Genomic DNA, 25135 nt, shown 5'->3' on the forward strand with positions numbered 1-25135 from the left:
CCTGCCTCAGCCTCCCAAGTAGCTGGGACTACAGGCTCCCGCCACCACGCTGGGCTAACTTTTTTGTATTTTTAGTGGAGACGGAGTTTCACTGCGTTAGCCAGGATGGTCTCAATCTCCTGACCTCGTGATCTGCTCGCCTCGGCCTCCCAAAGTGCTGGGATTACAGGCATGAGCCACGGTGCCCGCCCGTTAGGTCATCTTTTTTAAATAAAAAAACAGTAATCTGAAATATTTGTTGAAATTAGAGTAAAAATGACAAAAACAGTTTAATCGGTTTTTATCTCAAATGGTTGGAACTTAGACAACTGTACTCCATCTGAACCAATGTTATTGAAATATATATGGTTTTAGAAGTTGTTGTGAAGTTGTCATTCAAACAGTCTGAGATACAAATCACATTCTGAGAAAAATTCAAAGGGGGAAATGAAAAAGTACTTGAACATTTTCCACACACCTCATCAGGAATAAGCAAACATATTTGTGGAGTAAACTATCTTCATAATATGTTTGCAGCCCTGTGACACGGGCAGTCTGCCAAAAAACTAAATATAGATTGCCTTAGAAGCGAATGATTGGGTCCTACTTAAGCATTCATTTATTTGGAGAGCTCAGTTGCATACTTCCTGAAGGGAATGGAAAAACTCCCAAGCTGCCAAGTAACTTTTATCCTTAATTTCTCACAATTAGCTCCAATTTGCAAAATGAGAATGTAAGAGTGAGAGACTCTGTTGGGAACAAGGATAGAAAAGCAGGTGACTCCACCGTGGCAGTTTCTGGAAAAGGGTTCTGTGTGAAAACCCTTGAAGGTCCTTTGAAGCAAGTTCTGGGAAATGATGGAACTAGAAAGGCTACTTTCTTGAGAGTTACTTTGTTTCCAGTTGGGAAACAAAAAGGATTTCTACTTTTAAGGCGGTACAATTGATTTATTTCACACCATGTATAGCAGTGGTCCCCAACCTCTTTGGCACCAGGGACCGGTTTCATGGAAGACAATTTTTCCATGGACCGGGGTGTGGGGGGATGATTTTGGGATGATTCTTGTGCATTACATTTATTGTGCACTTTATTTTGTATTATTATTACATTGTAATATATAATTAAATAATTATACAACTCACTGTAATATAGAATCTGTGGGAGCCCTGAGCTTGTTTTCCTGCAACTAGATGGTCCCATCTAGGGGTGATGAGAGATGGTGACAGATCATCAGGCATTAGACTCATAAGGAGCACCCAACCTAGATCCCTTGTGTGCGCAATTCACAATAGGGTTCACACTCTTATAAGAATCTAGTGCCACTGGTGATCTGACAGGAGGCAGAGCTCAGGAGGTAATGCAAGCAATGGGGAGTGGCTGTAAATACAGAAAAAGCATCCGGGTGCAGTGGCTCACGCCTGTAATCCCAGCATTTTGGGAGGCCGAGGCAAGTGGATCACTTGGGGTCAGGAGTTCAAGACCAGCCTGGGCAACATGGCAAAATCCCATCTCTACTAAAAATACAAAAATTAGCTGGGAGTGGTGGTGTGTGCTTGTAGTCCCAGCTACTCGGGAGGCTGAGGCTGGACAATCGCTTGAACCTGGGAGGCAGAGGCTGCGGTAAGCTGAGATCACGCCACTGCACTCCAGCCTGGGGCACAGAGCGAGACTTCATCTCAAAAAAACAAACAAACAAACAAAAAAACAAAAAACACAGAAGAAGCTTCACTTGCTCACCTGCTGCTCACCTCCTGCTGTGCAGCCCGGTTCCTAACAGGCCACGGAATGGCCTAGGGGTTAGGGACCCCTGATTTATAGAGAGGAGATGGATGTCAGAGCAACCCAAGACAAGTCAATCTACCATGAGAATAAGGAGATATTAAAAACCAATAGTTCTTAAAACCAGAACAAGGTGTGTTCTAAAGTCCCCATAACTTGGGTTTCAGTCCTATTTCTGATACTTCCTAGCCATGAGACAGCTTCATGTAGAGCAGTGGTTGTCATGCATTTTGGGGTGTTACCATTCATAAAAGCAAGGCTCTTCCCCCCTTCACTGGAAGCTATGGGATGGGTACTCTAGGAGCAATATAAGTTTAGATAAGGGGCATTCAAAAGGAGGGGAGCCTGCTATTTCACTCTCAAGTTGGAAATCTGCTTAGAGAGACAAGTTACTGAACCCCCCATACCACAAGAATATGAGGAAGAGAATTTGAAAGCAGCGGTGTGGGGAGGGAGAAGCCCAGGACAACCACCATTCCCTCTTTCTTGGTGGAATGAAAGATGGCACCACAGACTTGTTACCTTGATCTCACAGGCACAGGATTGGAGTTGGGGACATCAGAGGATGCTGCAGTGATAAGAGACACTAGGAGAGGTGGCCAAATGCCAATGGGTAGGAAAGGTGCATGGGCATAAGCCCCAGTGCGAAGGGCATGCCACAGACCTGGAGTGAGGCCTGAAGTTGAGACTGATCAAGCAGGACCAGCCTCCTCTTCCAGTTAACGTTTCCCATCCCATTTCCCTTTCCTGTCCCTCTTGTTTCTCCCCACTCCCAAGGCACTAGAGGTTTGTACCCTAGAAGAAGGAGGTGGGAAGCGTGTGAAGAACATGCTGCCCTTCTGTCTCCAGCTGCTGGGCAGGCTGCAGAAGGCCATACCCTGCCCTGGGAGTGGGAAAAGGCCAAGAGCTGTGAAGAGGATCAGAGATTACAGTTAGAAAGAGGGCTAGTCTGTGTTACTTTAGAAACTCTTTATGAAAGTATGATGTAAATACAGAGACATGCACAAATCCTAAGTGAACAACTGCGTGAATTTTCACAAAGTGAACACAATCAGGAACCAGCACCTAAGAGCAAGAAATTGCATATCATCAGCACGGCCTCCACCATGCCCTCTTGCAAACAGTCCTCACCCCTCCTTGGGGTGCTTTTGACTCCTAACACCAAAGGCGAGTTTCCTTTCCTGTGTACTTTATACCAAGGGTCTCCAACCCCCAGACCACAGACCGGTATCAGTCCATGGCCTGTTAGGAACTGGGCCATACAGCAGGAGGTGAGCAGCAGGTGAGGGAACATTAGCACTTGAGCTCCACCTTCTGTCAGATCAGTGGTGGCATTAGATTCTCATAGGAGTGTGAGCCCTATTGTGAACTGCCCAAGCGAGGGACCTAGATTGCAATCTCTTTATGAGAATCTAATGCATGATGATCTGAGGTGGAACAGTTTCATCCTGAAACCATCCCCCGCCCACCCCCGTCTGTGGAAAAATTGTCTTCCACGAAACCAGTCCTTGGTGGCAAAAAGGTTGGGGACTGCTGCTTTATAGAAACCAAATCACACAGTACACGTTCTTTTGTGTCTGGCTTCTTTCACTCAATATTAGGTTTGTGAGATTTATCCATGTTGTGTATATGAGTTGAGTCTAATGGGACTCATAAGTAATGGAAAGTTACTAGAAATTGAGGATCACCACAGCCCACTTGAAGACAAGTTTTAGAAATAATGAAAACATTGGTCTATATCTCTGTTTTGGTACCAGTACCATGCTGTTTTGGTTACGTAGCTCTTGTATGAAGTTTGAAGTCAGGTAGCAGGATGCTCCAGCTTGTTCTTTTGACTTAGGATTGTCTTGGCAATGTGGGCTCTTGGTTCCATATGAACTTTAAAGCAGTTTTTTTCCACCGTGGAAGAAACTCATTATAGCTTGATGGGATGGCATTGAATCTATAAATTACCTTTGGGCAGTATGGCCATTTTCACGATATTGATTCTTCTCCTATCCATGAGCATGCTCTTTCCCATTTGAGCCAGTCCCTTTATTTCATCAAGGGTACTGTAGTTCTCTTGAAGAGTCCTTACATCCCTAGTGTTGACTCCTGTATTTTCATTCCTCTTTGAAATGGTGAATGAAGTTCATTCATGATTTGGCTCTGTTTGTCTGTTACTGGTGTATAAGAATGCTTGTGATTTTGGCATTAATTTGTATCCTGAGACTTTGCTGAAGAGAACAGAGTCTCAGAAATAATACCACACATCTACAGCCATCTGATCTTGGACAAACCTGAGAAAATAAGAAATGGGAAAGGATTCCCCATTTAATAAAATGGTGCTGGGAAAGTGGCTAGTCATAAGTAGAAAGCTGAAACTGATCCTTTCCTTACCCTTATACAAAACTAATTCAAGATGGATTAGGAGACTTAAATGTTAGAACTAATACCATAAAAACCCTAGAAGAAAATCTTAGGTAATACCATTCAGGACATAGGGCACAAGGCACTTCATGCCCAAACACCAAAAGCAACAGCAACAAAAGCCAAAATTGACAAATGGGATCACTAAACTAAAGAGCTTCTGCACAAGCAAAACCATCAGAGTGAACAGGCAACCTACAGAATGGGAGAAAATTTTGCACCACTCATCTGACAAAGGGCTAATATCCAGAACCTACAAAGAACTCAAAACAACTTAGTACAAGAAAACAAACAACCCCATCAAAAAGTGGGCAAGGATATGAACAGACAGTTCTCAAAAGAAGACCTTCATACAGCCAACAGACACATGAAAAATGCTCATCATCACTGGCCATCAGAGAAATGCAAATCAAAACTACAATGAGATACCATCTCACACCAAAGTTAGAATGGCAATCATTAAAAGTCAGGAAACAACAGGTGCTGAGAGATGAGAAATAGGAACACTTTTACACTGTTGGACAAAAACTGTTCAACCATTATGGAAAAACAGTATGGCGATTCCTCAAGGATCTAGAACTAGATGTAACATATGACCCAGCCATCCCATTACTGGGGATATACCCAAGTATCATAAATCATGCTATAAAGACATGCACACGATGTTTATTATGCACTATTCACAATAGCAAAATTTGGAATCAACCCAAATGCGTCCATCAGTGACAGACTGATTAAGAAAATGTATAATATATACACCATGGAATACTATGCACATAAAAGGATGAGTTTGTGTCCTTTGTAGGACATGGATGCAGCTGGAAACCACTACTCTCAAAGCAAACTATCGCAAGAACAGAAACCAACACCTGCGATGTTCTCACCATAGGTGGAACTGAACAACAGATCACTTGGACACAGGAAGGGGAACATCAATAATCGGGCCTATCACAAAGGAGGGGGGAGATGGTATTGGAGTTATACCTGATGTAAATGACGAGTTGATGGGTGCTGACGAAAGTTGATGGGTGCAACGCCAACATGGCACAAGTATAGTTATTACATATGTAACAAACCTGCACTGCTATCCAACATGTACCCTAGAACTTAAAGTTTAAAAAAAAAAAAAATAGAAATAATGAAAACATTCGTGTTGATAACCTAAGTTAACTATTTTAACTGCAAGTTGCCATTTAAATCTTGTTTTTATTTTTAAATGGAATACTTACAGTACCTTCAAGTGACTCAGGTTGACTGGCTATTGTCAGAACAATGAAATGACAAAGCCACACTTACGGGTTTGCCTCTTCCATTGGTCAGGGTGCCGAGTTGGCAGCCATGGGTGAAGACTGTCCAATCCACCCCAGTGTCTGCGTTCACTTCTAAGAGCAATTAGGCAAGAGCATAATGTGTCTGAAATATATTTCATATTGAATGAGATGGAGATGTATTAGAGGAAAAGCCTCACTAATTGATAATTATATTCATACATTGTCTCATTATTTCCAGTTTATGCAAATTATAAATATCCAAAGTTTTTTTTTTGTTTGTTTTTGTTTTTTTTTTTTTTGAGATGGAGTGTCACTGTGTCACCCAGGCTGGAGTGCAAATGGTGCGATCTTGGCTCACTGCAACCTCCACCTCCCAGGTTCAAGTGATTCTCCTGCCTCAGCCTCCTGAGTAGCTGGGATTACAGGCACCTACCACCGTGCCCGGCTAATTTTTGTATTTTTAGTAGAGATGGGGTTTCATGTTGGCCAGGCTGGTTTCGAACTCCTGACCTCAGGTGATCCACCTGCCTCAGCCTCCCAAAGTGCTGGGATTACAGCGTTAGCCACCGTGCCCGGCCTCAAAGAGATTTTAAAATATTCTACTTGTCAACTTTCAACCAACTAAAGACAAGGGTAAATACAAATGCAATATATGCTCATGTTAAAAATTTTTATCTGTTTTTGAAATACCATTCGACCCAGCAATCCCATTACTGGGTATATACCTAAAGGGATATGAATTGTTCTGTTATAAAGACACATGCATGCATATGTTCATTACAGCACTATTCACAGTAGCAAAGACATGAACTCAACCCAAATGCCCATCAATGACAGACTGGATACAGAAAATGTGGTACATATACATTATGCAATACTATGCAGTCATAAAAAAGAATGAGATCATGTCCTTTGCAGAGACATGGATGGAGCTGGAGGCGATTATCCTTAGAAAACTAACAGGAACAGAAAACCAAATGCCACATGTTCTCACTTATAAGCGGGAACTAAATGATGAGAACACACGGACACATAGAGGGGAACAACACACACTAGGGCCTATCAGAGGGTGGAGGGTAGGAGGAGGGAGTGGATCAGGAAAAATAACTAAACGATACTAGGCTTAATACCTGGGTGATGAAATACTCTGTAAAACAAACCCCCATGGCACAAGTTTACCTATGGAACAAACCTGCACATCCTGCACATGTACCCCTGAACTTAAGATAAAAGTTAAAAAAATAAATAAATAAAATTGATGATGTCTATTACATATAATTATTTTCTTGGGATTTTTTAAATCTATTTTTCTTTGTTATTATAAAAAGCAATACACATTCATATCAGGAGTATGGGATCACCAGTGATTCTATCTATCTATCTATCTATCTATCTATCTATCTATCTATCTATCTATGTATCTATCGTCTATCTATCTATCTTTTTTTTTTCTTGTTAAAATGTTTGGAACTAATTTCAACCGACAGAAAAGTTACAAGAACAGTACAAAAAATTTCCTGCTTCTCTTCGCCCAGAGACTCCAACTGTCCTAATAATGTCCTTTATAGCAAAAGGATCAGGTGTGATGCCTTTAGATAGCGCATTTCGTCATCCCTTTCATGTGAAACTGTTCCTCAGTCTCTTCAATTATTTTGCAAAATGTCCCCTCAGTTTGGTTTGGTGCACAGTTTCCTCCTTATCAGATTTTGGTTATGCATTTTGGGCAGAAATGTCACAGAAGCGGTGGTGTGTTCTTCTCATTATGTTTCTTCTTATGGCACATGATGTTGCTCATCGCATTCCATCAGATGACAATCTGTTCCATCACCCATGTTAACTTTGATCACTGCTGATGTTAACTTTGATCACTTGGGCAAAGTGATGTCAACAATTCTGTTCTATAAAATTACCCCTGTTCCTTTTCTAGTTAGTAATTATTTTGCAGGGAAATGAGTTGAAGCTGATTCTATTATTTCTTCAATTTCTAAGTTGGAATTTTATTATAAGGAATCACTTTCTCTTCTCTGTCTTTATATATTCATTTATATCAGTGAGGACTTCTAGATTACCATTTTATTTGATAGGATATAATCTCTTATCTCATTGTTTATTTTGATACTCAGGTTGCCCCATATTTGGCCAGTGGAAGCCCCATCAAGCCAGCATCTATGTCTTTTTGTCACCCAGGTTAGAGTACAGTGGCATAATCTCAGCTCACTGCAACCTCTGCCTCCAGGTTCAAGCGATCCTTCTGCCTCAGCCTCCTGAGTAGCTGGCACTACAGGCGCACGCCACCACGCCTGGCTAATTTTTGTGTTTTTATCAGAGACAGGGTTTCACCATGTTGGCCAGGCTGGTCTCAAACTCCTAACCTCATGATCCACCCGCCTCAGCCTCCCAAAGTGCTGGTATTACAGTGAGCCTGGTCGGCACTTTCTTTCTTTCTTGCAAGATATTTAAGGCCCATCTTATATTTTACCTGGCCCAGATCTGGGATCAACATTTCTCTAAGGAGTCCTGGTTCAGGTTTTCTCAGTGCGCCATGCTAAAAAAATATGTATATACACACATCTATGTTTTACATTTAAATTTACTTTTATATCTAGATATATTGAAAGTCACATTTTCATGCCAATTGCTCCAATATCAATCCAACCCCGTAAAGTACATTCAAGTTTTCCCCATTTTCAGAACCCAAAGGGTCAGAGAAGTTCATACACTGAGTTTCAGTGTAGGAAAAAGGCTTATTGAAATGTTTCTAACCCTGATTCTCATCCACTGGAACAATTCTTTCTTTCCTTAAGGCCTTCAGTTATTTCAAATTCACAAAATTCAATTTTTGCTGGGATTTTCATGTCACCAAGTTTACAGGTATGGAAACGCGAGTTCTTAACACCGTCAGGATCACCCACAAGAGGCTGAGGAGCCTTTGTGTTAAATCCAAATTATATTACATTCTATTCAGTGCATGAAGAGCACAACCATAATGTGAAAAAGTCCCACATTTTGCAAACTGGAGTAGGTTTTCTTCCAAAACAATTGATTGCCCTTTGGCAGGTTTAATGGGGGGTTACTTCTCAAATGCTCATTTAAACTAGTTAGTCTTGTTTGCAGACAAACAATTATAAGAAAAATATGTCTGGGAGGCAGTTCTAAGGCTGTTCCTTAGGGCACTGCTCTACTGTGCCTACTTATTAATCATACAATGTCTGGAGCACCTAACATCGTGATTGTATTTGATTGGCCTACTTAGAGACCAATGCACTTGACAAATATCAGATTATTATTTTTCCATTTTACCAGTAAGGAAACCGGGGTTCAAATAATTGTGGTAACTTGCTGAATTTGGCAGAGAAAGTGATCAAGATAGGACTTGAACCATAGCAGTCTGGCTCCACTGGCCCATGCTCAGTCATCACACTAAGCTGCCCACAACAAAGTTTTTAGGGAAAACCTTTTGGAAGATTAAATTGCCTGAAAAATGACATTCTGCAAAAGACCCCTGTCTTAGAGTCTCCTTCATAATACACAGGCTGTTGGGTCTTTGGGGTGGGGTAAAGGTGGAAGGCAAGGAAAGGATAAAATGTGGAAGTTCATTGACCTTCTTGGCCCTTCATTTTGCCTTATGTAGAGCTATCGGATTCAAGCAATGGGCACTATATTTTTGAACTAAATCTATTGCTTATTAAAATTGCCCCCCAAAAGCCAGAGAGATTGACTGTTCCTTCTCTTGGCACACACCACCAAACCGTAAAGGACTTTACATTCAGTAGCTTGCCTCCCTGAAAGTGGCTGACGAGAGAGCCTGATGCATGGTACCTGCTTTCCTCCTCTTCCCTCCTCTTCCCCCAAACCTCCTCTCACAGTGGATGGGCAGCATGGACAAGTTGCAGGAAGAAGTCTCCAGGCCTTGACTTTGAGCTTGATTTGTGTTTCAGATTGCTGGGCTGATCGATCCCCACTTCATGAAGCTGCAGCTCAGGGGCGCTTACTGGCCCTTAAAACTTTAATTGCACAAGTAAGTGAACCGAAGACTTGATCCTTCATGCTTATGCTATAATTACACATCATTCTTTATTAGCTTTGGCTGTAGCAGAGGTGTGGCTCACCCTATCCAGGTCCCACCATTGCCATTCTAGGTATGTATGCCCTCTCATACCTCACCATTTATTCCTCCTGCCTCTCCTTCCCTGGAGAGCTCCTTCATTTTCTGCCCAGTTCCCTTCTTTTCCTCTGGGTCTTCCTTTACCTCATAAGAAGTTTCCCTAGGAGGGATGATAGAGGATGCTCTCCAATGTTTGTTGCACTAACTCACCTCATGCTCTTCCAGCATGCATTAGCACCAGCAGTCCTGAAGTTACGTTAGTCAGCCATTGCTGCCTAGCAAATGACCTCAAAGCATACTGGCTGAAAACAACAGATACTTGGATTTTCATGGTTTCTGTGGGCCAGGGAGCATTTAGCTAGGTGATTCTGGCTCTGGGTCTCTCACAGGCTGCCACGTGTCAGCCAGGGCTGCAGTCATCTCATGGCTCAAGTGGGGCAGGATCTGCTTTCAAACTCACTCATGTAGTTGTTGGGAAACCTCAATTCCTTGCCACATGAGCCTCTCCACAGGGCTGTGTCATGAGATGGCAGCTGGCTTCCCCCAGAGAGAGTGCAAGAGGCACCTAAGAAGGAAGTCACAGTTGTTTTATAACCTCATCTCCAAAATGACATTCTGTCACTTCTGCCATATTCTACTCATTAGGTGGGAGTCAACAAGTCCCGCCTACACTCAAGGGGAAGGGATTATGCAAGGATTCCTGGGTGCTGTCTTAGAGACTGCCTATCCCAATGATACACTATTTTAAGAACGCACATTAAAATAGGTTGACAATGGCTAAATCTGACTCCCTAGGGAACATTTATTGACGTCTTAGCTATGAAGGCTACTTTATTTATATTTATGACTACATCCCCAGCACCTTGAACAATGAATAGGGGCCTAGTAAGTATTTGTGAAATGAATGAATGAAAGTGTGCAGGCTCCATTTGCTTTGTATGTTTTAGGGTCTACATTTACACAGAGGAGGTAAGCCATCACCTCTTTCTTCCACAACTTGGCAATCATCTGGCTTTCTTGCTACTTTGAATTTAAACAGCTGGGTACACTGCTCGCTCTCTCTTTCTCTTTCTCTCTCTCTCTCTCTCTCTTTCTCTCTCTCTCTCTCTCTCTGTGCATTTGTATGTATTTTTCATTTATTTGTTTTTTGATTTCTCTCCTTTATGAGTTGTGTTACTTCTTAAAAAGTAGAGGCAAATGGAAATCAGCACTGCCAGCAATGATCAAATGAACTTTGTACCTGATTTTATCACTTGCTTATTTATTTTTAAGTACTTTAAATTTGATGTGATTTATTTTTAATATGTAATATATTCACATAGTTCAAAACTTAAAATTATCTAAAAAGGTGGACTGACCGGATGTGGTGGCTCGCGCCTGTAATCCTAGCACTTTAGGAGGCTGAAGTGGGTGGATCACCTGAGGTCAGGAGTTCGAGACCAGCCTGGGCAACATGGTGAAACCCCCGTCTCTACTAAAAGTACAAAAATTAGCCGGGTGTGGTGGTGGGCGCCTATAATCCCAGCTACTTGGGAGGCTGAGGCAGGAAAATCGTTTGAACCTGTGAGGGGTGGAGGTTGCAGTGAGCCGAGATCGTGCCACTTCACTCCAGCCTGGGTGAAGGAGTGAAACTCTGTCTCAAAAATAAATAAATAAAACTAAAAAGGTGCACAATGAAACGTCTTGCACCCACCTCTTCTCTCTCAGTCTCCCACCTCAATACTTTCATTGGTGTATTTTTAATGGGCTTTTTAAATTTTTGGATAATTTTAAAGAAGAGTTGAAAAGGATACAGAGCGTTCCCATATACACTGTACCCTTCACCCAACTTCCTTTAATATTGACATCTTATATAGCTATGGTACATTAGTCAAAAATAAGAAGTTAACATTGATACAATACCACTGACTAAACTGCTCACTATTGGGATTTCACCAGTTTTTCCTCTCATGTCCTATTTCTGTTCCAGGATCCCACATTGCACTAATTATACTTAATAAGCATGTTAGCTTCAATAATATGATTAAATGTGTAAGGGGCATTCTTAATAGAAAAGGTCAACTTTTTCCTTTTACACCCCTACTTTTTTACCCTTATACACTGTTAAAAAATGTATTTGTCTACTTTTATAAACTTTATTTTACATTTAGATAATATGGTCGATGTGAGTAAAACTTTAAGCCGCTGTGAGTAAAACATTAAGCCTATGTGAGTAAAACATTAAGCCACTGTGAGTAAATGTGAGTAAAACATTAAACCAAGATTCAGGAGCTCTTGGTTACACTGCTGGCTGTCACTGACAACCAGTCTTAAAAAGTATTTGAACATTCTACTTCTCCATTTTCTCATGCACAGTTGAGGTGATCTACTCTAGATGATCTTTCAGGCCTGTCCAGCCTTACGTTTCTACAATTTTAGGGATTCTGAGATTTTGTGCCATAACAAAGTTTTTTCTAGCACACTTCTGCCACCTTGTGGGCTAGTATGTTTTTTCTTGTTTTCTCAAAAGGAAAACAAAAATGAAAAGACCTTTTCTAACTCTTACTAGATGCCCAGTTTGAAATATGTAGCACAGATCTAGGGCAATGACGTCATATTCAGGACATAAAAATAGACAGAATTCACGAGTCAAAAAGATGCCTTATGATGAAGGGACAGACAGTTATGGGAAATCGCAGCTGCTGGCCACAGTAAGGATGCAGCCAGAGATCTGGCAAGAGATGGTGGGCGTGTAAGTTGGAGTTTGGGGTTCAGGGTCATGGCATTGGGTTTTGGAAGCTTTCAGTTGGTCAGTTACAAGGCAGAGGATCAGAAGCAGGACTCAGCTGGGAAGGACAGACCAGGGACCTAATTCCTTTTATAAATCAAAAATAAAATTCTAAGCACCGCCCCCACCCCCGCAACCATCTGAATGTACCCCTCCTCTCAGCCAGGGCATTCCAAAACTAACCTGAAAAATTGGTTCAGGCCATGACAGGAAAGGAGGGTTGAACATGCCTCATTATACCCTCCTCCCTTTTGGAACTTAGGAAAAGATGAGCAGAATTTAACATCAACACAGACCTTAAGTCTGATAAGAAACATTTACAATCTATTCTCTCTGAAGCCTGCTACCTGGAGGCTTCATTCACATGATAAAACTTTGGTCTCCACAACCCCTTATCATAACCCAGACATACATTTCTATTGATAATAACTCTCAACCAACTGCCAATCAGAAAAATTTTCAATCTGTCTATAATCTGGAGCCCCAGGCCCCCACTTTGAGTTGTCCAACCTTCCCAGGCCAAACAAATGCACATTTTACATGTGTTTGATTGAGGTCTCATGTCTCCCTAAAATGTATAAAACTAGGCTGTGCCCTGACTACCCCGGGCACATGTTCTCCGGATCTCCTGAGAGCTTGTCACAGGCCATTGGTCACTTATATTTGGCTCAGAATAAATCTCTTCAAATATTTTACAGAGTTTGACTGTTTTTGTCAACACTTTAGCAGATAGAAAGTAACCATCAGAGGGAGGGAAATGGTAAGAGTCAAGTTATTAAAATCAGGTTATGAAGTCAGAGTTGTCCAGCAGCTAGGCTGACCTTGTCATCTGTCACATGGAGTCCAGGACAAGGAAGGGGACACATGGTAGTATGGGGAGGAAGAATGTGTTAGGACGGGGTGGAGATACTCATACCTGGGTGAGGAAATGAAGGTTAGGAGAAGTCCGCTGGCCCCAGACTCTAGGACTTCAGGGACCCCTGCACACAGTGGAGTCATGGCCAAAGCAGTGCTGCTACTACACAGCACATGAATCCTAGGAGCACAGTCTACTTACTCTTAAGCCTGGGAGTTATTGTTTTGTTCCAGATCCAGTTCGACCTCCTGAACTTGTCTGCACTCCATCATCTATAGCTCATACCTACTGTTATTCACACCCACAGCAGGCCCATGCCAGCCTGTTCCTAGACTCATAGTGACATCTCTGTGGCTCTCCTTGCTTTGATCTTACATCCCTACTCCTGCGATCAACCCTCCACGCTGCTACCAGTAGTCTTCTAAAAGGGCTAATCTATTAGCTCCAGACCCTCTGCAGCCTAGCAGACTTCATAGGTGCTCCATTTCCTCTAAGACATGCACTCCTTGCTTGGAAATCAAGGCCTTTCATGACCTAGCTCCAGCTTACTGTTCTCCTTCATCTCCTCCCATCTCCAGCTTCTTATTTCTGTGGGTTCTTTCTGTTCCAGAAATCCAACTGTGGCCCTGCCACAGGAAGCAACAGGAAGCTGAATTTGCAGTTTCTATTCTTTCCTAATGGCATACTCTTTCTTGGTCTTCACAGCTTGAAACATTTTATGCTTCAACTCTTAGCTAAATACTACCTCATTTGCGAAGTTTTTCTTACTGCCCAAGCCAGATTCAAGGATATCCTATGCTCCCAAATGAATTTCGAACATGCTTCCAGTATAGCAATATTCTTGCTCTTTTGTCTTTCATTTCTGCCTCCCCAGTAGACTCTGGGAGAAGAGAGACACATGTCATAAGTTTTGAAGACCCAGGTCCTAGTACATTACCTGCTCCAGAATGTGGAATTAACATTTTCTTGGATAAATAAATGTGAAACTCTCATGCTGTGTTTAGGCTCCCTTGATTGTAACTTCTACTTCTCTCTCTATGGTGCTAACATTACACCCACAGACTCTGAAAATGTCAGAAACATGTGAAACAACATTGCTTTCATCGCTATCACTAATGCAGCATTTCCCTCTCTTCCCCTGGGCTTGCTGGCTTGCACTTGAAATCCCAGCTACTCAGGATGCTGAGGCAGGAAGATCAGTTGAGGCCAGGAGTTTGAGACCAGCCTGGGCAACATAGTGAGACCACAGTCTCTAAAAAACAAATAAACTCTCTTCTTTCTAAATTATAGGGTGTCAATGTGAACCTCGTGACAATTAACCGGGTGTCTTCTCTCCACGAGGCATGCCTTGGAGGTCACGTGGCCTGTGCCAAAGCCTTGTTGGAAAATGGTGCACACGTGAGTACTGCCCCTGCCCACTTGGGTCTGTCTGGCCAGATGCATCTGTTAATGTTTAAAGATAGTTTACCTTCCAGATGGCTTACCCACTGTGGGTATGGGCTGGGCTGGTTCTATCCATGTCCTTATTCCATCATTTAGGCTACTCCTCTCTCTTCAGCTTACACCCCTGTGTGTAAATATTCAGACATGGCAACTCACAGGAACCTTTTAAAACTGTGTTGCTGACCTTAACAAATCTTTACTGTACCACGTTTTCTCTTCCTTTCTTTCCTTTCTTTCCTTTCTTTCCTTTCTTTCCTTTCTTTCCTTTCTTTCCTTTCTTTCCTTTCTTTCCTTTCTTTCCTTTCTTTCCTTTCTTTCCTTTCTTTCCTTTCCTTCCTTCCTTCCTTCCTTCCTTCCTTCCTTCCTTCCTTCCTTCCTTCCTTCCTTCCTTCCTTCCTTCCTTCCTTCCTTTTTTTTTTTGATGGGGTCTTGCTCTATGCGCCCAGGCTGGCGTGCAGTGCGTGATCTCGGCTGCTGCAAGCTCCGCCTCGGGTTCCATGGAACCGCCTGCCTCAGCCTCCTGATTGGCTGGGACTACGAGCGCCGCCACCGCATGCGGCTAATTTTTTTGTATTTTTTAGTAGAGACGGGATTTCACTGTGTTATCCAGGATGGTCTCGATCTTCTGACCTCGTGATCCACCCGCCTTGGCCTCCCAGAGTGCTGGGATTACAGGCGTGAGCCACCGTGCCCGGCCACCATGTTTTCTTTATGCATTCATCTGCTGATGGACACTTGGGTTGCTTCCAGGTCTTCGCAATTGTGAACAGTGCTGCATCAGACACGGGAGTGCAGATATCTCTTTGATGTATTGTTTTCCTTTCTTTTGGGTATATACCCAGCAGTAAGATTGCTGGATCATATGGCAGCTCTATTTTTAGTTTTCTGAGGAACCTCCAAACTGTTCCCCATAATGGTTGTACTAATTCATAATCCCACTAACACTGTATGAGGCTTAATAACAAGATTTTAAAGAACAATAGAAAACACTCTTAATTCACAATGGACAACTATTTTTATTGAGCAAAATTATCAAAATAAATGACCTTTTAATAAACAATACATTGGGGGAAATCTACAGAATTGGACTTTATCTTATTTTAAATTTATCTCCGAACTTTTTTCGAAGCGTGACTGAGGTGCATTATATAATATAGATACCAGAATAGAATCATAAAATCACAACTTCTAAAAATCTTCTGTATTTAGTTGCCAGATGCTCTTTGTTTCTAATTTTGTTGTTTAACTCAGTCCTTGCAATATTTATTTTATGAACTGCAATGTTTTTAAGTGCTTAATGACAATTTAAAAAAATTTTATGTGGAAATTGGGTTTCCACATGGAGAACTGAATATAAAAGTCTTCCTTGTGAAACTACTTTTCCTGAGGCCATTGTGGTCGTGCATTTTCTTTTTTCAATTTTTTTTTCCCCATCTTTATTTTTTTTAAGACAGAGTCTCACTAACACTATTGCCCAGGCTGGAGTGCAGTGGCACAATCTCAGCTCACTGCAACCTCTGCTTCCCAGATTCAAACGATTCTCCTGCCTCAGACTCCTGAGTAACTGGGATTACAGGTGCCCGCCACCACGCCCAGCTAATTTTTGTATTTTTAGTACAGATGGGGTTTTGCCATGTTGGCCATGCTGGTTTCAGACTCCTGACCTCAGGTGATCCGCCCACTTTGGCCTCCCAAAGTGCTGGGATTACAGGTGTGAGCCACCGTGCCCTGCCAAGTGGTCGTGCATTTTCATTAGATAGTGCTTCTCTAAGTCACCGCTTAGTCAGCTCATGGGTAATGATGAAAGAAGGCTGTGTGAGAGCCTTTTCCTTTCAAGCTAGATGACTGGAGTCACAGGCAGACTGCTGACAATATCAGGTCAGAGAGGAGGTTTTGTTGGGCACAAAGAGAAGAATAAGACATGTTTCTTTGTCTTTGTCAAGTTTATAAAGAAACAGCCAATAAATACTGTATCACACCATTTAACATTTAAATCAGAATGAGAAATGAAATAAGAGAAAGTTGGCCTTCAGTAGAAAGTCCCCCACAATTGGCAGTCCCATGAATACCTCAAACTCAGTGCATCTGTAACTGTGCTTATCATGTTCTTCCCTCTAGGACCTGCTCCTCGTCTTGGGTTCCTAGTTTCAGAGGCCTGGTGAAACATCCTCTTGGTTTCCCAAGCTGCAAACCTGAGAGTCATCTTACTTCTTTCATCTCCCTATCTAATTAATAAAAAACTCCTGCTAATTTTACTTTCTAAGTTTTTCCCAAGTCTATCCTCTCCTTTGTCCTACTCCCATAGTCATCTAAATTCTTTATTATATTTTCAAAATGATTTATTTTTCGCCAGGCGTGGTGGCTCACGCCTGTAATCCCAGCACTTTGGGAGGCCGAGGCAGGTGGATCACGAGATCAAGAGATCAAGACCATCCTGGCCAACATGGTGAAACCCCGTCTCTACTAAAAATACAAAAATTAGCTGGGCGTGGTGGCGGGCACCTGTAATCCCAGTTACTCAGGAAGCTAAGCAGCAGAATCTCTTGAACCCAGGAGGCGGAGGTTGCAGCGAGCCGAGATCATACCACTGTACTCCAGCCTAGCGACAGAGCAAGACTCCGTCCGAAAAAAACAAAAAACAAAAAACAATAAAAACTTCTTTTTGTGTTTGTCTTCCCTAATAGAATTCAGCCTACTCAAGGAGAGGCAATTGTTCAGCCTACTCAAGGAGAGGCAATTGTCTTATCATTGTTTCCAAAACATTAGCACCTAGTAGATGCTCAATAAATGTTTGCTGATGTGAACTAAGAGAGAAATTTATAGGAAATCACATAAGAAGACAAATTCCTAGACTGGGGATGAGGATGATACTTAGAAAAACACAAATCAAACTAGTCCTACCAAATACTTTTTAGTAAAAATATAGAAACCCCTAGCAATATGAATTGACACACATTTTCCCCTGACCTTGCCTGTCTCTGCCATCTTAGCATCTTATCTTTAACTTTCCAATTTAATGGGGGTTAGGCTGGGTGTGGTGGCTCACAACTGTAATCCCTGCCCTTTGGCAGGCTGAGGCAAGAGGATCATTTGAACCCAGGAGTTTGAGACCAGCCTGGGCAACATAGCTAGACCCTGTCTACAAATAATTCTTCTAAATTTGTGGGTCATAGTGGTGCATGCCTGTAGTCCCAGCTGCTCAGGAGGCTGAGGCAGGAGGATCGCTCGAGCCTAGGAATTCAAGGCTGCAGTGAGCTATGATCACAACACTGCACTCCAGCCTGGATAACAGAGCAAGACCCTGTTTCACGGGTTATATTGCAACTCTGGAAACAAGTCTTTTTTTGTGTCCAAAGCAAGGACATTTAGAATCCTGATTATCACAAGCATGTATCCTTATTTGTTAAAGCAAAATTGTTTCACATCAAAAACTTGACTGTCCTACATTTCAATGGCATCAGAGCTCCCTACCACTCCTGCAGTTCCTGATGTTCTTTCCAATCTATTGTTGATACACAAAGATGTTTCCCAGCCCTGCTGGTTCTCATGTGCTTCCCACATCCCTACAAGGTACCAAAGATGGTTGCAGACACCATGTTGATGGCTGTTTTCTATGTCCCTTTGGCTTGGTCATGCTATCTTTAGAAGTAACAGCTGGCATGCGTAATTTGCTTGGATTATAGTAGACCAGAGAGGAAGTTGTGGCAAGAAAGACAGTAGATCTGTGGAGAATTGCCAAGGATTTTGTAAGCATGGATTTTGGGACCACAGCTAGCTGATTTCTCCAGTGCTTTTGGTTCCTGCCATGTTTGTTCATGATTCAGAGGGGAGTCATATTAATGGAAAATGGAAAATGGAAATAATTGTTGTTGCAAATGCTTATTGAGTGCTTACTGGGCGACACATAATGTTTTAAGTGTTTGACATATAGTAACTCGCTCAATCCACCCAATAACTTCATGAAGTTTCATAATACTGTAAAGATGTGGAGTTCCCTCACCTATTCACCAGCACGGGGAATTCCTCTAGGCAAATACACAGGAAGACATACTTGGAGATGGTGAGAATGAAATAACAAATCCTCTGGCTCTCTCTTTGCCTGTCATTAGGTCAATGGAGTGACAGTTCACGGAGCCACGCCCCTCTTCAATGCTTGCTGCAGCGGCAGTGCTGCATGTGTCAATGTGCTGCTGGAGTTTGGAGCCAAGGCCCAGTTTGAGGTGCACCTGGCCTCGCCCATCCATGAGGCAGTGAAGAGAGGTAAATGAGCCACCACAATGCATGTGAAACATTGATGGGCTCACTCCAATCTGTATGAATCAATGGTCTAGTGTTAGTCATTCAAGGGTGACCCTGATCTTCCTCACCATTAGAATATATGTGGCCTAGAAATCCCACAGCAGTAACTTCAATTTGTCTAAATCTTCAGGAAATACCAGTGTGGCACAAAGAACTCTACTTATAACTTCGGAATGCTTTCCTGACTCAGATGTCCCATTTCCTGGGGATGGTCTGTTGGCAGACCTTTCCAGAGCCTCTTTGCTGGTGTTTTGGTGGCAGCTGGTACAGCCAAGGCAGTAGTTGTGACTTACTTGAATTGTACTATGCTTATGTCTCTGTCCTTGGTAGGCAAGAATAGCTTATCCTCTAAAGTCCATAAAATACCAACCACTAACCTAAAATAAACTATGAAAGTATCTGAAACCCAAGGCTGATACTATCTCTAATGGAATAGTAAATGTAACTGTTCATAATAAGTTACACAATCTAGATGGACTGATGACTTCAAAGTCATAATTATGGGAAAGAAAAGGCTGCAACTTTCCAAAGTATAGCATTGGAAATCTTGAAGCTGACTCCAGACTCCTGTGTTGTCAGTTAATTTCAAAGTGAAGGAAAATAGTAAATTTAAGGAATTTAAAAACTATATGCACAGACTAGACATGAAGGAGAAGATGCCACTGAAAGGACAAGGCCATTTGTCAAAGGTCACACACCCAAAGAGCGACATTTTGATGATAGCCAGTGAGGGAGTTGTTCTCTTAACTGAGATCAGAAATACAATGGTGAAGTTAAAACGCTCTAGAATAGTGATCTTTGCTGGTGTAATTTGGGATGAAATACTTTATTTCAAAAGGCAAAAGTGAAAGATTTGTTCCAGGTTATTAAACATGTCACTTGCCAATTTTTTTTCCAGTGGATTACCTTAAATGATGCAAAAGACCCAAATCTAAATTTATCTATGTATTTTATGTTCTAAATGTATTTAATACACATTTATTAAATAATAGCTGATGTTAGTCATTTCCCAAACATCATGTAAGTCCTTTAATTTGTAGAGTAATGAACTACTTTGGAAACGATATAAATGTCTTTCTTTCTTTTTTTCTTTTTTTTGACAGAGTCTCATGCTATTGCCCAGGCTGGAGTGCAGTGGTATGATTTCTGCTCACTGCAACCTCCGCCTCTCAGGTTCAAGCGATTCTCCTGCCTCAGCCTCCCAAGTACTGGGATTGCAGGTGCCCGCCACCACAATTGGCTAATTTTTCTATTTTCAGTAGAGACGGAGTTTCACCATGTTTGTCAGTCTGGTCTCGAACTCCTGACCTCAGGTGATCCACCTGCCTAGGCCTCCCAAAGTGCTGGGATTACAGGCGTGAGCCACCGTGCTCGGCCATATAAGTCTTTTTTTTTTTTTTTTGAGACAGAGTCTTGCTCTGTCTCACAGGCTGGAGTGCAATGGCACAATCTTGGCTCACTGCAACCTCCACCTCCGGGGTTCAAGCGATTCTCCTGCCTCAGCCTCCCAAGTAGCTGGGATTACAGGCACCTGCCACAGTGCTCAGCTAATTTTTGTATTTTTGAGTAGAGACAGGGTTTCGTCATGTTGGCCAGGCTGGTCTCGAACTCCTGACCTCAGGTGATCCACCCATCTCAGCCTTCCAAAGTGCTGGTATTACAAAAAGTCTTTATTAAAAATTTAATATTGATTTGATATAAATGTTTGAAGTAAAAATTAATATTATTTGTATTTCCGTACAAATGTTTAAAAATTGATAAGTATTGGGAATGGTTTGAATTAATTAGGTATGTCTGCAGTGCTTGGCTGATTATATTTGGAGCTTTTGGTATCTGTGTGCCTATAAAACATATATATGCTCGTAATAAACCCATACTTTGTGTGTTTCTGTATATTTTTCTGTATTGTAAAAGCATGTTAAGGATAAATATCCACAGAATGGAAGCATGATTAGCAAATTCATTATTTTATACACTTTGTATTAGTGCTAGCCATTTAACTTTTCTGTATTCATTTTTAAAACTTTCTGAGAATATTTAAATTTAACTCAAACTAGGCTGTTTCTTGTTCTTCAAAAAAAAGACAAGAATTATTCAAAAATATGTGTTAAATACCCTGTATTTTCCAAGTAGTTTTAGGGACTTACCAGATATTATTTCTGGATTCTTATAGCTCTAAACCTCTATGAACAAGCTGAGTCATAGTTTGAATCAATACCTTGACATACTGATGCTGTAATCCAGGTATAATATTTAATTATGTGAACAAATAGTTTGAATTGACAGTCCTGATTTGTACATTTTAATGCATATTTATACTTAATTTAGAATTTGTGATAAATCAGGTAGGTCTAAAATGAAGCTTACTTTTATGTTATCGGCAAAGAATAGGTTGGCTAAATTAATTAGTAATGACATGATTTTTTTTAGGGAGACATTTAAATCTTCAAAGAGAACTAACTCTTTGCAAGCTCCCATCAATACCTCAGAAGCACTCTCTCCTGAAGGAAGCATTCACAGGTTGCGAATTAATCATGTCTATCTATTTATTGGGCAAACTCTCAAAAGAGAATGCTTGCTTACATAGTTGTTGTTAGCCACTGAATTTGAAAGTGTATTTAAATATATTCTACACGTAAGACTTCTTTATTCTTTCTCATAGGTATTTTCCAGACTAACCAAAATAAAGTTGCAGGCCATATATCCAATCTCACATCATGGAGAAAGAAGAGAATGAGAGATTTGTAATGGAGAGGGGACAGGGTTCCCTTGGGTTTGAGTACTAGCTTTTCAGAGTAATAATAGGCCTAGTCGTTTGTCCCTCTGGGTCTTGTCACTTCCATTTGTAAAATGGTGGCATCATTCTGGAGAGTGATTTCAACTGTGCTGCTTGGAGCCCTTAGTTTAGTTCAAGTTAAATCGGGTTGCAAAGAGAAGCTGGAGTGGGGAAGCATGGCCATGCTCCTCTTTTTATTGGTATTATTTTGGGGGTTTCTACCTAAGATTTCCAAAAACAAACAAAAAAATTTTTTTTTCTACTGCAAAAAGAGATCTAGGTTACTTATTTTTTTTATTTATGTATTTTGAGACAGAGTCTCGCTCTGTCAGGCAAGCTGGAGTGCAGCGGCGCGATCTCAGCTCTCTGTAACCTCCACCTCCTGGGTTCAAGCGATTCTCCTGCCTCAGCTTCCCGAGTAGCTGAGATTACGGGCATGTGCCACCATGCCCGGCTAATTTTGGTGTTTTTAATAGAGATGGGGTTTCACCATGTTGGCCAGGCTGGTCTCGAATTCCTGACCTCAGGTGATCCACCCACCTCAGCCTACCAAAGTGCTGGGATTATAGGCTTGAGCCACTGCACCTGGCCAACCTAAGTTATTTCTAAAGCCCATTTCAGATAAGCAATCCTATAATTCTGTGAATATTTAATATGTCCCTTACTTGAGTGAGGGTATCTTGTGTTCCACCAGGTCACAGAGAGTGCATGGAGATCCTGCTGGCAAATAATGTTAACATTGACCATGAGGTGCCTCAGCTTGGAACTCCCCTGTATGTGGCGTGCACCTACCAGAGGGTAGACTGTGTGAAGAAACTTCTAGAATTAGGTAATTTCCAAAATTATTTTCATGAAGAAACCTATTAACTTTGTTGGTTTTCTATACCTTCAAAGATGAAGTTCTTGTCACGGTTGAAAAATATTCGGTTAGCATTTTATGTTTGAATGCTAAAAACAAAACTTCTCTAGAGAAATGACTGTATTTCTCAGTCCTGCTTTCTTTGATGTTAACTCCATTTACCTGGTATTGTTCTCCCTGGTTGTCACAAGATGGCTGCCAGCAATACCTGGGCTTACAGCCCTCCTTATCCATACACAGCAAGAAAGAGCATTGGCTCTTTTTGAGTCACATGCCCATCTTTGAACCCCTCATGGGGGCCAAGGAAATACAATACATTGATTGGTTTAGGCCTAGATTTCAACCTACTCTGCATTTATTAGGCTTCACTGGAAACACAAGAACTGAAACTCACAAGAGGGTGGTTTCCCTTCGGGAAATCTAGGTATGCTTGCCAAGAAGATGCTGGACAGTAAAAACAACAGACATTTGCTACAGGCTAGTTTATATCTATCCTGCTACAGTATCTAGTCATTTTAAAAGCAATTCTAAAAGACATATACAGAAACCGAGAGTCTGTGGAAAAATGAACTATCTTTTTCTTTTTTTTTTTTTTTTTCCTGTTTTTGAGATGAAGTTTCGCTCTTATTGCCCAGGTTGGAGGGCAATGGCGCGACCTCAGCTCACTTGCAACCTCCACCTCCAGGGTTCAAGCGATTCTCCTGCCCTAGCCTCCTGAGTACCTGGGATTACAGGCGCACACCACCACACCCGGCTAATTTATTGTATTTTTAGTAGAGACAGGGTTTTACCATGTTGGCTAGGCTGGTCTTGAACTCCTGACCACAGGTGATCCACCCACCTCAGCCTCCCAAAGTGCTGGAATTACAGGTGTGAGCCACTGTGCTTGGCTGGAAAAATGAAATATCTTGAAACTATTATTTGACTAAAGATTCAACAAACTTAGCCCCTGACATAAAGGTGGAGATTGTAGTAAAAACCTTTATTGTGAATTTTTATCTTGAGGAAGTTTTTGTCTTTTTTACTTCCCATCATTTACTATTCTCTGTAGTAAGTTCAGAAATCATTTCTTGAGCCCCAAATAATATAAATACTAAATAAACTTAGCTTTATCTTTTGCCCCCAAACATAATAACTATGTAACAAGAGCCTCAAATACTTTATTTTGTATGCCACACAGTTTGTATGGGAAAGCAAATATTTAAAATAATTAAAAATATCTAAATTCACTTTTCTCATCAAATAATTTCAAGTAGTCTTAGTAGGCATTGCTGAGGTTCTAGGCTTAAATCATATGTTTTCAAAGATTTGTCAAATATGTCATGGTACTTAAAATGTCTTTATATGCAATTACTATATTTGAAGCTCATTGTGCTTTACATTACCATTTAGTGTTGAATTGTGGCCATCTGTTTTGTTAAGGAGCCAGTGTCGACCATGGCCAGTGGCTGGACACCCCACTCCATGCTGCAGCAAGGCAGTCCAATGTGGAAGTCATCCACCTGCTAACCGACTATGGAGCTAACCTGAAGCGTAGAAATGCTCAGGGCAAAAGTGCGCTTGATCTGGCGGCTCCAAAAAGCAGCGTGGAGCAGGCGCTCTTGCTCCGTGAAGGTAACCAAGGGCTGGGTATCCATTCTTCTTCCATAAGCACATTCTCTCCCCTTCCTGTCTCATCTGTAGCATTTTTTTCCTTTTTCTTTTCTTTTATTCTTTTTCCTTTTTTTTCTTTCTTTTCTTTTTCCTTTCTCTTTCCTTTTTCTTTTTAATTGAAGGTGGCATTGTGGGAGGTGACAAGCTCTGCTGTCACTGACCTGTCTTCTGGGATTTTATATGCTGTGTATATTCACTAAAAACCAAGGGGCATTTACATATAACCAGAGTGTTGCTTTGTATTTTCCATAACAAGAAAATAACCAGAAAACCGGCCAGGTGTGGTGGCTCACGCCTGTAATCCCAGAACTTTGGGAGGCCAAGGCGGATGGATCACAAGGTCAGGAGTTGGAGACCAGCCTGACCAACATGGTGAAATCCTGTCTCTACTAAAAATACAAAAATTAGCCGGGTGTGGTCGCTGGTGTCTGTGGTTCCAGCTATTCAGGAGGCTGAGGCAGGAGAATTGCTTGAACCTGGGAGGCGGAGGTTGAAATGAGCCGAGATTCCACCACTGCATTCCAGCCTGGGCAACAGAGCGAGACTCCGTCTCAAAAAAAGAAAACCAGAAAACCTTGTTTTTACCCCAAAAATGTTGAATTTCCATTTCTGTCCTGGCATAAGCATATGATTGAGCAAACCAAAACTCTTTGTAATGTTGGGAGACAATCTGATGGCAAATTCAAAAGACTTGAGTCAGAGTCAGTAGGGGAGGACACAGAGTATTTCAGAAACCCGACTAAATGGTGAGGTTGCGTGCCTGTTCCCCAGATCAGGGAGTAGGTGGGTCTGCATACCTCATTGCTTCATTCCCATTTCCACCACGGGCATTAAGAGCAACTATGATGCCAGAAGAGGTAAGGCGAGCATCTGAAATTCAGAAGAGAACTTCTTACATCTATACAGTAAGAAAATATTTTGAGCCTATATTGATTATTT

General features: G+C 41.6%; 1 protein-coding gene across 2 annotated transcripts in view; it reads left to right on the forward strand.

Annotated features, from left to right (window-relative positions):
• The window catches only part of ASB11 (ankyrin repeat and SOCS box containing 11), a 32334-nt gene that overhangs the window by 5694 nt on the left and 1505 nt on the right, over positions 1-25135 (forward strand). For both annotated transcript variants that reach the window (XM_003917433.5, XM_009197236.4), the window contains exons 2-6: positions 9377-9456; positions 14457-14564; positions 18719-18869; positions 22379-22513; positions 23966-24157. In XM_003917433.5, the coding sequence (XP_003917482.1) occupies positions 9377-9456; positions 14457-14564; positions 18719-18869; positions 22379-22513; positions 23966-24157 (666 nt within the window). The remainder of the gene's footprint in view (positions 1-9376; positions 9457-14456; positions 14565-18718; positions 18870-22378; positions 22514-23965; positions 24158-25135) is intronic.

This window comes from Papio anubis, chromosome X, assembly GCF_008728515.1.
Source record: "Papio anubis isolate 15944 chromosome X, Panubis1.0, whole genome shotgun sequence".
Taxonomy (NCBI): domain Eukaryota; kingdom Metazoa; phylum Chordata; class Mammalia; order Primates; family Cercopithecidae; genus Papio; species Papio anubis.